At 40.7% G+C, this 13,266-nt stretch overlaps 1 protein-coding gene across 1 annotated transcript; it reads left to right on the forward strand.

Annotated features, from left to right (window-relative positions):
- Positions 1-4,836: 4,836 nt before the first annotated feature.
- MUC7 (mucin 7, secreted) lies at positions 4,837-13,039 on the forward strand. The gene is made up of 2 exons (XM_088836090.1): positions 4,837-4,890; positions 12,320-13,039. Exons 1-2 carry the CDS (start codon positions 4,837-4,839, stop codon positions 13,037-13,039), a joined length of 774 nt encoding a protein of 257 aa, XP_088692216.1.
- Positions 13,040-13,266: the final 227 nt, after the last annotated feature.

The following is a 13,266-nucleotide window of genomic DNA, read 5'->3' on the forward strand; positions in this document are numbered from 1 at the left end:
AACTGTCAATTTTAGTAAAAATATAAGGTACATTTAAAACATCAAAAACAAATCCTAAAATAATATTGATATGATAAAAGCTATCTTAATCCACTGATGGAAATAATTGATGACCTTCATATTCTAATTATGTTTCATAAAGTATTTAGAAAGTATAAAAGGGTCAGGGGAGAAAGAAGGAGGGTAAAATGTTTGATGATCTAAAGTAGAGCTGATGTAATAATAGAAATAAAGGACACAATAAATGTAATGCACTTGAATCATCCTGAAACCAGCCCCTGCACCCGCTGGTCTGTGGAAAAATGGTCTTTAAAAAAAAAGTCTTTTACTATGAATTCTATTTTAATGGACTTTTCAACATCTGTCCTGATTGAATCAGATAAGATTTCTCTCTCCTGACTATGAAGCAGTCTGGCATAAAAGTGAGAATGCAATGAGGAGCAGAAAATCAGCTGTGGCTTTTCTATTTAGAAAGAGCAGAACTCAATGGGCAGAAAACTGTAAGGTTATCATGTTATGCAACATATCAAAACACCTGGTGCTAATCTAAAATACAGCATAATGGTTATTTATAGCTTATATGTCGGTAATTTCCTTATTTTCCAAATTTTGTTTGATTGACATATGCTGCTGTATAATCATGAGTTCCTAAAATGTCAAGTGGCAACAACACTGCAAGATACTAAAAGAACAAACAACAGTCATTATTTATTGAAAAATAAAATACGAAAGACATGGACTAGGTTATAATATGTTATTTTATGCTTTTATAATATTCAAAAAAAATTGAATCTGCTATCTCCAGGCATGAATCAAGACTGGAAATTATTAGACGTTTCTGGAAATCATCATTAGACATCAACAACTAAGTGGGCAATAACTTAAGATGATTGATAATGGTTCTGATGATGCCATGGGCTCAAAAAAACTTGTTTCACATCAATAAAAATTCTATTCCACAGTCAATTTTGACAACAATAAGAATATTGTAAATACATATGACTGGTTACTTGGGCTTTCCTAGTGGCTCGATGGTAAAGAAGCTGCCTGCAATGCAGGAGACTTGGGTTCAATCTCTACGTGGAGAAGGTCCCCTGGAGAAGAAAATGGCAACCCACTCCAGTATTTTGCCTGGAAAATCCCATGGACAGAGGAGCCTGGCAGGCTACAGTCCAGGGGATGGCAAAGAGTCAGACATGACTTAACAACTAGACAACAACAATCAAAAAAGAGGGAAAGAAATTGATATATCCATATGCACAAACTCAGTGCTATGCCAAAAATTACTTCTACTTCCCACTGATGGCAATTTAATAGCTTAGAGCATACAATTTCAAAGTACCATATCAGACTCTTTAAATTATCTAATGTTATGCTGACAACAACTTCAGAACGTAGATGCTACCACTATTTGGCACATAAGTAAGGCTTAGAGAAATCAGATACCTTGCCAAAAACTAAATTTCTAGTAAGTAGAGAAACAAGGAGTCAAACCCAGTATAACTGCTGAACCTGCTCTCAGAGGCCATATGTGGGGGAAAAAAGTGGCTAGGAGTCTAAATTATATTCCAGTTTGAAGACTTTTTATAATAGAAATATCTAATTTCTAAAACTTCTCTTAAAATGGTCCTTAAATTTCTCTCTGAAAATAAATATTCATAAGACAATTAGTCTAGTTATTCAAGAGATCAATATCATGGGGAAAAAGAGAGGAGAAAGTTCTAGAATAAAAGAAACTAGAGATGCGGCAAGTAGATGTAACACATAGTCTTTACTTGAGTCCTGGTTTAGAACAAAACAACAAAAAATACTTCTGGCAAAATTCGGGTAATTTGAATACAGACTGGGTTTCAGACTAAATGTGTGAGTTATTAATGTTGTTAGACATTGCTATGTTGTATAATAAAGGAAGGGATTTTTAAAGATAAATACTGAAATATTTATAGACAAGCTGTCATGGTTTCCATAATTTAACTTAAAATACTTCAGTAAAGCAATCAATTAAGCATCTATAGCAAAATGTTAACTACTGTGAAATCTGTGGGTGTATGATTGTGAATTATACTACTATCCTCACTTTTCTGTATGCTTGAATATTTTTCAAAGTAAAAGTCAAAAATGTCTTAATTATTCATATTATAAAATTCACTGTTTATCTCTCAGCTCTGAACCCACTGTCCTTCACCAGTACAGTTGACCCTTGAACAACATGAGTTTGAATTCCACTTATACAGAGATTTTTTTTTAATAAAAACTATACTACAGTACCAGAAGATCTGTGGTCATTGAACCTGTGGATATAAAGTTACACATGGATTTCCAATTGTGCAGGTCAGCCCATAATCTCCAAGTTGTTCAAGGTCAACTGCATTTAGCATCATGTTTCTTTTTTAAATCCTACTTTGCTAAATTGTACTTCTTAATGGAATAAAAATGGTGTCCCATCAAATGAACTGTCAGGACAATCCCTCTGCTTACTTTGATAGGCTGGAAAACAGGAAGGGGTGGAAGATTTGTTCCTCCTTGGAAGACCTTGACCATGGTTGTTCGAGTCTCCTTAAGTGTCATCAATCACTATCACACTAATCAATCAGGTAAATTATTCATTGAGAACCTCTTATTGTCACTGTGTCCATCAGGAAGACACTGATGCACAAAGGACTACTGTCAACCTCATCAAATGACAAATATCCTTTCTTTGTCTTTGAAATCAAATTACTTGGCAGAAGTGACCTTATCCTAAATCCAATAAATTTCCTATTTCCACAAAACTCAACTGAAGAGCTATAAAACTGGAAACTCTCTTGTGCGTTCTCTTCCATTGCTTCCAATTACCATCCAAAGGATCAGCTGAAGACAACATCAAACATCCTAAGAGGCGTCACATCAGACCAGGTATATGGATATATTAGATACATTGGGATTAATATACTAAAATGTAAACTAAGCAGCTTTTAGGCTCTATGGAATATTTTCAATAATAGTCATAATTGTTCCAATAGTTATTTTCCTCTGTTCTTATGAACTGCTAAATTATGTGACAAAAGGTTCCACTCATATGGTACTAGAAGAATATATGATCAATGGGGAATATTGATCTTTTGTTTATGTTCATTATCTTTCACGCATTTCTTTAATCTTGAAAATAAAAAGAAAATTCTGATAGGCTTAGGAAACTGATAAAATAATAAAAATGTCTTTCTCCAATGGGGCCAGATGGTTTTATTCTTAGTATAACTAGTATTATAATAACAACTACCTTAGCCTTTGTGCTAAGTTGGTTCAGTTATGTCCAACTCTTTGCAACCCTATGGGCTGTAGTCCACCAGGCTCCTCTGTCCATGGGATTCTCCAGGAAAGAATACTGGAGTGGGTTGCCATTTCCTCCTCCAGAAGATCTCCTGACCCAGGGATCAAACCCATGTCTCTTAAGTCTCCTGCATTGATAGGTAGGTTCTTTACCACCAAACATTGTCCTCAGTACAATTTGTAACATATATTATTCTAGCCCATCCTCAGGACAACCTTAATGTTTAAGACTGCAACTCAATCAAAGTCACACAGAAAGTGACAGAGTTGGCATTTAAACCAAACATGATTGACTCTAATACTCTCTAGTTTGATAAACCACAGGGCTATATTTTGAAGTGAATATGATCTGATAGCACAGCACACTAATGTGTGCACGTTCATTCATTTATTTGCCCTAATATCTACTTTGTCTACATAGAGGTTTAACTTTTATTTTATTTTCTAAAATCAAGCTGATTGTAGAATATATGTATGATCAAAATAAGAAAAGTAAAAGGTCATGACCCTCCCTTACTCTCCCATCTATAGCCAAATGTATGGTTGTCTTTCCACAGTTTTTAATTGATTAATTAAATTAGCACTATGTGCTAAGCACGATGATATAAAGTGAATAAAACATAACTCCTGTCCAAGGAGGGATTTAGGGAAAGGGGATGGAATGGTAAAATCTTCAGTCAAATAAAATTTCGAGACGAGGCCATTTGATAGGATAATTTTTCTAAGTAACAGCCTTGAAACAAAGAAACAAGGAATACCTTCTTTGCTTAAAGTGAAAGTAAAAGTCACTCAGTTGTGTCCAACTCTTTGCAACCCCATGGACTATAAAGTCCATGGAATTCTCCAGGCCAGAATACTGGAGTGGGTAGCTGTTCCCTTCTCCAGGGGATCTTCTTAAGCCAGGGATGAAGCCAGGTCTCCTGCATTGCAGGTGGATTCTTTGCCAGCTGAGCCACAAGGGAAGCCCAAGAATACTGGAGTGGGTAGCCTATCCCTTCTCCAGCGGGTCTTCCCAACCCAGGAATCAAACTTGGGTCTCCTGCATTGCAGGTGGATTCTTTACCAACTGAGCTACCTTAAAAGAACTTTATAAAACATTTACAAAATCATGTTCAGTAAATATCAGGTAGCTTGTATAATGGTTCATTAAATAGGGAAGCTTCTAGAATTAGAATAGAAATAAGAGAGAAATTATTTCCTTCCCTTATTGCTAAACTTCCTAAGACCCTGCCCTTCCCAGGCAGTCTTTAGTATCTGTGAAGAATGCTTATGCTACAAGCTAGTTATAACAAGAATAATTCTTGACCCTCTTCCATTGCTTTCTCTTTGAAAGAATGTGTTTTAACTTAAAGCAATTTTGCATTACCACTATAGAGTGAAAATATATACATAATTTCAGAAACCACTGGTCTCTTTCACACTGTACATTCTAAGAAAAATAAATCATTAATCAAAATGTATCCCTCTCCCACAATATCATAACTAGAGAGTCATTTTTCTGCTTTTCCCAGAAGCCAACAGGAAAAAATGAAAACTCTGCCGCTGCTGGTGTGCATCTGTGCACTGAGTGCTTGCTTCTCAGTAAGTATCCCTCCAAGTAACTTTTATTCATATGTATCAGTAACATTTGGGATGTATATCTGAGACTTCAAAAGTACAACAACAGAAAGACTTCTAGTTTCAAGAAGCTACGCATCCTTTGCTTTCTGTAAAACATAAGACAACACATAATTAAAATACAAGAAATGGTTTGTTCATCTAACTGATATTTGTATAGCACTAACTGGCCACCTCATGCGATGGGTTGACTCATTGGAAAAGACTCTGATGCTGGGAAGGATTGGGGGGGGGGGAGAAGGGGACGACAGAGGATGAGATGGCTGGATGGCATCACCGACCTGATGGACATGAGTTTGAGTGAACTCCGGGAGTTGGTGATGGACAGGGAGGCCTGGCGTGCTGTGATTCATGGGGTTGCAAAGAGTCGGACACGACTTAGCAACTGAACTGAACTGAACTTTATCATGGGTGTGATGAGAACAGGTGGGAATCACCTAGGGCCTCATTGGTGTAGAATATGGATTCCATTCTCAGCGTATCAGGAAGCCTCAGATCTGACTGTCCACAGGGGAGTGAAATGACTCTGGGTTCCAGGGAGAAAACAGATTGCAGGGGACACAAGCTGAGGTAAAGAGTCCACTCAAGAAGCTATAGCAGTGGTCCAGATAAAAGATAATGGTGACTTGCATTAAATGGCAGCAATTAAAAAAAAAAACATAGGGGTGGACTTAAGATACATTTTGGTGATTAGGTCCACTGTAACTTCTGCTGGATTAGGTATGTGGTAAAAGAAAGAACGCTGGGCTGGAAGAAGCACAAGCTGGAATCAAGATTGCTGGGAGAAATATCAATAACCTCAGATATGCAGATGACACTACCCTTATGGCAGAAAGTGAAGAGGAACTCAAAAGCCTCTTGATGAAAGTGAAAGAGGAGAGTGAAAAGGTTGGCTTGAAGCTCAACATTCAGAAAACAAAGATCATGGCATCTGGTCCCATCACTTCATGGGAAATAGATGGAAAAACAGTGGAAACAGTGTCAGACTTTGTTTTTTTGGGCTCCAAAATCACTGCAGATGCTGATTGCAGCCATGAAATTAAAAGACGCTTGCTCCTTGGAAGGAAAGTTATGACCAACCTTGATAGTATATTAAAAAGCAGAGACATTACTTTGCCGACCAAGGTCCGTCTAGTCAAGGCAATGGTTTTTCCCGTGGTCATGTATGGATGTGAGAGTTGGACTGTGAAGAAAGCTGATCGCCGAAGAATCGATGCTTTTGAACTGTGGTGTTGGAGAAGACTCTTGAGAGTCCCTTATACTGCAAGGAGATCCAACCAGTCCATTCTAAAGGAGATCAATCCTGGATGTTCATTGGAGGGACTGATGCTAAAGCTGAAACTGCAATACTTTGGCCACCTCATGCGACGAGTTGACTCACTGGAAAAGACTCTGATGCTGGGAAAGGTTGGGGGCGGGAGGAGAAGGGGACGACGGAGAATGAGATGGCTGGATGGCATCACCGACTCTGTGGACATGAGTTTGAGTGTACTCCGGGAGTTGGTGATGGACAGGGAGGCCTGGCGTGCTGTGATTCATGGGGTCGCGGAGAGTCGGACACGACTGAGCGACTGAACTGAACTGAACTGAACTGAAAAGAAAGAAATGAACAAAAATGTTCTGTTTTAGACATGTTAAATCTGAGATGGTTATTAAATTTCTACAACAAGATGTCAAGAGGCAAGTGGATATACATTGTCGAGGGCTCAGAAAGAATTCAAGGGGTGACATATGTATTTAGAATGTATTTGAAGTCATAAGATCACTTGGAGAGAAAATGTAAGAAGTTTGAATACAGAATAGAGAAAATGGAGGGACCACAAAGAAGAACAGGAAGTATGGTTTCCAAAACCAACAGAAAAGTGACAAAATGGACTTTAAGATATTTAGAGTCTGCTGGGAAAAGAATTTAAAAATCAATGATTCAAGGTGATACATGATGTAAAAAGAAATAAACCATATTTGTCTCTAAGGCTATATGTTGTTGTTCAGTCACTAAGTCGTATCCAACTCTTTGTGACCCCATGAATTACAGCCCTATTGCAGGCTTCCCTGTCCTTCCCTATCTCCTGGAGCTTGCTCAAACTCATGTCCATTATGTCGCTGATGCCATCCAAACATCTCATTCTCTGTCATCCCACACAGCTCTACATGTTTGTTCATTTTTATTTTGATGAAGTTGAAGGAAGTGGAATGTAGATTTATTGAATGAGGCTGAATAGCCTCCGAATATTATGATTATTTAAGAAGAAATGGCAACCCACTCCAGTATTCTTGCCAGGGAAATCCCACGGACAGAGGAGCCTGGCAAGCTACAGTGCATGGGATCACAAAGAGCTGGACACAACTGAGCGACTGAGCTCTGTAAAAAGAGTAGATAGAGAGGGCAGGAGAGCTGAGACGCTGGATGGAATTCACTCTTGAATGCTTTCATATTCCCCACTTGCCACATAATATCCCCCATGTCGTCTTTGGGTGCCAAACCCTAGTGCATATTTCTACAACTGTAGCAGAAACTACACTCAAATTGGACTGAGAAGCTGTGGGCCTAACTCATCATCTGAACATCCAGATGAATCTTGAGCTACAGTCTACCTACAGGGTCCCAGTTTTCCCATGTGAAGATAGCAATAACTGTATATACCTCACAAGGTTATTGAAGAATAAATAACACATGTATTTATAAATTGTAAAGCACAGTGTAGATGTAAAACTCATGACTGTAAGGTTGTTATAATTTCAATTTACAAACTACTTGATAAGGATATAAGGTCTGAATATTCATGGTGATATTAAATTTTTAGTCAGTTAAATTGTAGCAAAATACCCCTGATCACCAAATACCTCTAGATGGAAAGAAATGACCTGCCATCATCATTGTGCAGTTGTGGTGTGATTAAAGCTGTGCTGTTATTTTGAGGAAGTACCTTCATGGTACTTCGTACAAATCCAGGCACCTAAAGAATCATCTCTTCCACCTGTTCAGGATAAATGAAAACCCATTTAACTGCCCAATTCTCAAAATGCTCTTAGTGAGAAGAACTTCCAAAGAACCTGAATATGACAAAGTAGCATAGGAATACCTTGACCTGGGCCTTAGACATTATGGAAACTACCAGACTATGGCACCAACCCAGAGTCAGAAAAAACCAGCCCTGGAGTCCTTTTGCAGAGCAATTTCTGGGAGCAGATAGTCTGGCCTCTATCTTTCAGATGTTCCCTAAAGAGATTAAGGGGATGTATTCAGGAGCCAGATGATCAGCTCTGTTAAATAAACATTACTTAAATATCCTATTTCTTTCCTCTTTGGAAAATGATTTACAGGTTTTCAGGCTAGCAACCAAAAATAAAGACATTCAGCATAAGAACCAATTTCCAAAAAAGAGCCATTTGACCTTCACTCTTCTAGTGTTCTTCCTTTCTAGTTCTCTATTTCTTTCATGGCCTGTTCTTTCCTCCTGTTCCAACTCTCAAAGTTTGGCTTTCCGCTAGTTGTTTGAGGGATCCTCTGCTTCTTCCAACCGCTCCTTCCTTGCTCCAGGTGTCTGGTGCCTCTCTGGACTTCACCTTCCCTGACTCCATCCTCTCCCCACACGCACTCATTCCAGACCACTCTCCCCTCCCCTTCGCTGCCTCCACTCCTCTCTCCCCTCCCCCTTCCCTGCCTCCACTCCACTCTCCCCTCCCCCTTCCCTGCCTCCACTTCACTCTTCCCTCCCTCTTCACTGTCTCCACTCCACTCTGCCCTCCCCCTTCCCTGACTCCACTCCACTCTGCCCTCTCCCTTTACTGCCTCCACTCCACTCTCCCCTCCCCCTTCACTGTCTCCACTCCACTCTGCCCTCCCCCTTCCCTGACTCCACTCCACTCTCCCCTCTCCCTTTACTGCCTCCACTCCACTCTGCCCTCCCCTTTCCCTGACTCCACTCCACTCTCCCCTCCCCCTTCACTGTCTCCACTCCACTCTGCCCTCCCCCTTCCCTGACTCCACTCCACTCTCCCCTCTCCCTTTACTGCCTCCACTCCACTCTGCCCTCCCCTTTCCCTGACTCCACTCCACTCTCCCCTCCCCCTTCACTGCCTCCACTCCACTCTCTCCTCCCCCTTCACTGACTCCACTCCACTCTCCCCTCCCCCTTCCCTGACTCCCATCCAATCCCTCCTCCCTGTCTCAGTCTGCTCTCTCTTTACTGCTCACTTCTCCCTCTCTTCTCTCATGTGTGGTTTCCATATGGAGACATACTCTCCACAAAGTTACTTAATCTCTCTGGGACTCAGTTTTTCCATCTTTGTAAAGCAGATAATAATAGTACTGACCTTATGGGGCTTCCCTAGTGGCTCAGATGGTAAAGAATCTACCTGCAGGAGAGCCAAATCCAATCCCTGGGTTAGGACGATCCCCTGGAGAAGGGGATGGCTATTCACTCCAGTATTCTTGTCTGGAGAATCCCATGGACAGAGGAGCCTGGAGGGCTACAATCCATGGGATTGCAGAGTCTGACACAACTGAGTGACTAACACTTGCAGTATGGTGTTACCAAGGAATTCAGTCAGTTCAGTTCAGTCGCTCAGTCGTGTCCGACTCTCCGCGACCCCATGAATCACAGCACGCCAGGCCTCCCTGTCCATCACCAACTCCCGGAGTACACTCAAACTCATGTCCACAGAGTCGGTGATGCCATCCAGCCATTTCATTCTCGGTCGTCCCCTTCTCCTCCTGCCCCCAACCTTTCCCAGCATCAGAGTCTTTTCCAGTGAGTCAACTCGTCGCATGAGGTGGCCAAAGTATTGCAGTTTCAGCTTTAGCATCAGTCCTTCCAATGACCATCCAGGATTGATCTCCTTCAGAATGGACTGGTTGGATCTCCTTGCAGTACAAGGAACTCTCAAGAGTCTTCTCCAACACCACAGTTCAAAAGCATCAATTCTTTGGCGATCAGCTTTCTTCACAGTCCAACTCTCACATCCATACATGACCACGGGAAAAACCATAGCCTTGACTAGACGGACCTTGGTTGGCAAAGTAATGTCTCTGCTTTTTAATATATTATCAAGGTTGGTCATAACTTTCCTTCCAAGGAGTAAGCGTCTTTTAATTTCATGGCTGCAATCAGCATCTGCAGTGATTTTGGAGCCCAAAAAAATAAAGTCTGACACTGTTTCCACTGTTTTTCCATCTATTTCCCATGAAGTGATGGGACCAGATTCCATGATCTTTGTTTTCTGAATGTTGAGCTTCAAGCACAAAGTTATTTTTGAGGCTGGGTAAATCAGTCTCTGAGGAAGTTATAGCTGAACAACTCTGCTAATCTCTCAGAAGTTGTCACTTACCTGCTCTACACTCTGTCTCTGAAGACAGCTTTGCCATGTGGGACTGGAAACACTTATCTATTTGGTGGTCTAAACAGGGTTGATGTGGAAATTATAAAGAGGAAAATGTAGCATAATTTTGTTGGATCTCTAGGCTGAAACCCCTTTGTTCTTGTGATAGTCCTTCAGTTCAGTTCAGTTCAGTCCCTCAGTCGTGTCCGACTCTCCGCGACCGCATGAACCACAGCACGCCAGGCCTCCCGGTCCATCACCAACTCCCGGAGTTCACTCAAACTCATGTCCATCGAGTCGGTGATGCCATCCAGCCATCTCATTCTCCGTCGTCCCTGTCTCCTCCTACCCCCAATCCCTCCCAGCATCAGACTCTTTTCCAGTGAGTCAACTCGTCGCATGAGGTGGCCAAAGTATTAGAGTTTCAGCTTCAGCATTGGTCCTTCCAATGAACACCCAGGATTGATCTCCTTTAGAATGGACTGGTTGGATCTCCTTGCAGTCCAAGGGACTCTCAAGGGTCTTCTCCAACACCACAGTTCAAAAGCATCAATTCTTTGGTGATCAGCTTTCTTCACAGTCCAACTCTTACATCCATACATGCTTACCTCCAATTTAAATTAACATGATTGACAGTTTAAAATTCTAGTATAAGATAGAGATATAGCGATGTAGAAAAAGGAGGAATATAGATAAATTGCAGTATATTTAGAGATAAGAAACTGAAACAGTGATGGCATTCTAATTTAAATAATGTCAACAATGGCTAAAAGAACTAAGGATGTTTATCTCGCCGAATATAAGACCCAGAAAGCAGGATAGATATTTTCCAATTTTGAAGGGTTCCAGGATCTTCTGTTGTCTTTGTTGTTCAGTCACTCAATTGTGCCCAGCTCTTTGCAGCCCCATGGACTGCAGCAGGCCAGGCTCCCCTGTTCATCACCATCTCCCAGAGTTTGCTCAAACTCAAGTCTGTTGATTCAGTGATGCCGTCCAACCATCTCATCCTCTGTTATCTTCTGTTGCCCCCTTCTCCTGCTCTCAATCTTTCCCAACATCAGGGTCTTTTGCAATGAGTCAGCTCTTAAATTCAGGTAGCCAAAGTGTGTACTGCCAAAGCATAGAATTAGGACAAAAATGTAAATCTGAAGAAATAAATCTCTTTTTAGTTAAGAATAGAAATTCCAAGAAATGTCATTCTGTATCAGCAAGAACTCTCTACCATCTTGGGAGATAGGATAGTGAGTTCCCAATCAGAAGAGGTCGTCAGGCTGGAAAGGAGCTGAAAAGTCATTCATGAGGTGTATTTGGAAAAATATTAAGTGTCAGATGTACAGCTGGACTAAATCAGTGTTCTTTTCAGATGTGAACACCTTTAATACATCATGAAAGGTACAGATCCTCTATCCAGACAAAATGCAAAATTTTTCTACATCATAGGATTCATGAACCCCTTGAGTTTCTGTAATTTTAATTTGTTTAATGATAAAGTTAAAAGGTAACAGTCAAAGTCCTTTCTTTAATTTAAAAAGGCTAGAAACTAGGCTTTCTATGATATCAGTGATATGAAACTGAGGTGGGCATTGGTTTGTTATGTTGGTTGTTTGGGTTTTTGCAGTTGTTTGCTTTGTTTTATATTTTGAGGATGATGGATGTGAGGGTTGTGATTCATGTAGGACTCCTTGATCTCAGTTGAATGTCTTTGACTGAAGTTTCACTGATAGAGTGCAGCAGTAGACTTTTTGCTCAAGACTTGGGCAGTACTTGACCATGTTCTACCAGAGGAAGAAGAGAGAAACTGCAAGCACAAAAGGGCAGACATAGCTGATCTTCCAGGCTTGAGCCCACAGGAGTAAACATCCTAGTTGTATGGGAAATATACATTTTACAAATTTTCTAATAGCAAGTCATTACTGAGATTTAATGAAATTGCAAGGATAATCACTCAGGTCACTACAGTCTGGCTTCCAATCCCAAAAAGTTACAAATACTGCTCATTCTGCATTCAGCAATAACACCTTGGTTGATAAATAAATGGATGTTTTCTGTTCTTGTACTTTCTTTTCTACAGATCAGCGAAGGCCACAAAAAGCAACAGGAAACACAGCACAGACAGAATGATCTTCGACCATATATAGGATCACCATCTCATCCCAAATTACCACCTAACCGGAATCCATTCATTCAAAAGCCATACCCTTTTGATTATCCAAGACACCATAAAATTCCAAATCCAAGGAGAAGAATCTTCCCAAGGCCAAAACCTTCCAGCCCACCAAACTGTCCAGTTAAAACTACCACTGTTAACAAAAATACCTTGGAGACTACCACGCAGATCCCATCTGCGACTCCCACACCTATCTCCACCAGTACTAGTATCCCTCCAACTACGACTACTCTTGCTCCTAAGGCTACCACCACATCTGCAACAGAAAACAGTGGCACCACAGGCTCTCCTGCAACTACATCAGCACAACCCTCTACAACTCCACAGACGACCACAGCTGTCCCACCTACAACTTCCCCAACCACATCAGCACCGCTCCCCTCCTCAGCTACAGGGACCACAGCTGCCCCATATACCACCCCTGCTCCTTCTACAACCACTGTTACCTCTGAAATTCCCAAAACTACAGCTGCACCCACAACCCAAACTAGTACTAGTGCCACTACTCAAAGTACTACTGTTGAAAAAACAACTTCACCTTCTATAGAAAAAACTCTTCTTCAGTTCCTCTCAAGTATTAGTCAGCTGCGGGAGCAAATTTGGAATATTATAAAGAGGTACTAGTACCTCACACATTGTGAAGTATTCTGTCATTAGCTATGACTTATGAGTACAGAACTACGCCTTTACTTTTATCACCAATCTCAAAGTGAAATCACAATATTACTCAAATTTAAAGCACTGTCACTAATCTTTGAGTCTAATTATTCACCTCATATGATCTATTAACAATAAAAATCATCTCTATCCCACAAATCAGGTGCCTGAACATGATTTAAGATCACTTTGTG

This window comes from Moschus berezovskii, chromosome 5 (genome assembly GCF_049115385.1).
Source record: "Moschus berezovskii isolate FMDL1 chromosome 5, NW_MosBer_1.0, whole genome shotgun sequence".
Classification (NCBI taxonomy): domain Eukaryota; kingdom Metazoa; phylum Chordata; class Mammalia; order Artiodactyla; family Moschidae; genus Moschus; species Moschus berezovskii.

Excerpts from the sequence above, each read along its gene's own strand:
- MUC7 (XM_088836090.1), top strand. The coding sequence starts at position 4,837 with ATGAAAACTCTGCCGCTGCTGGTGTGCATCTGTGCACTGAGTGCTTGC. Across the intron at positions 4,891-12,319 it reads CACTGAGTGCTTGCTTCTCA|ATCAGCGAAGGCCACAAAAA; the intron begins GTAAGTATCCCT and ends TCTTTTCTACAG.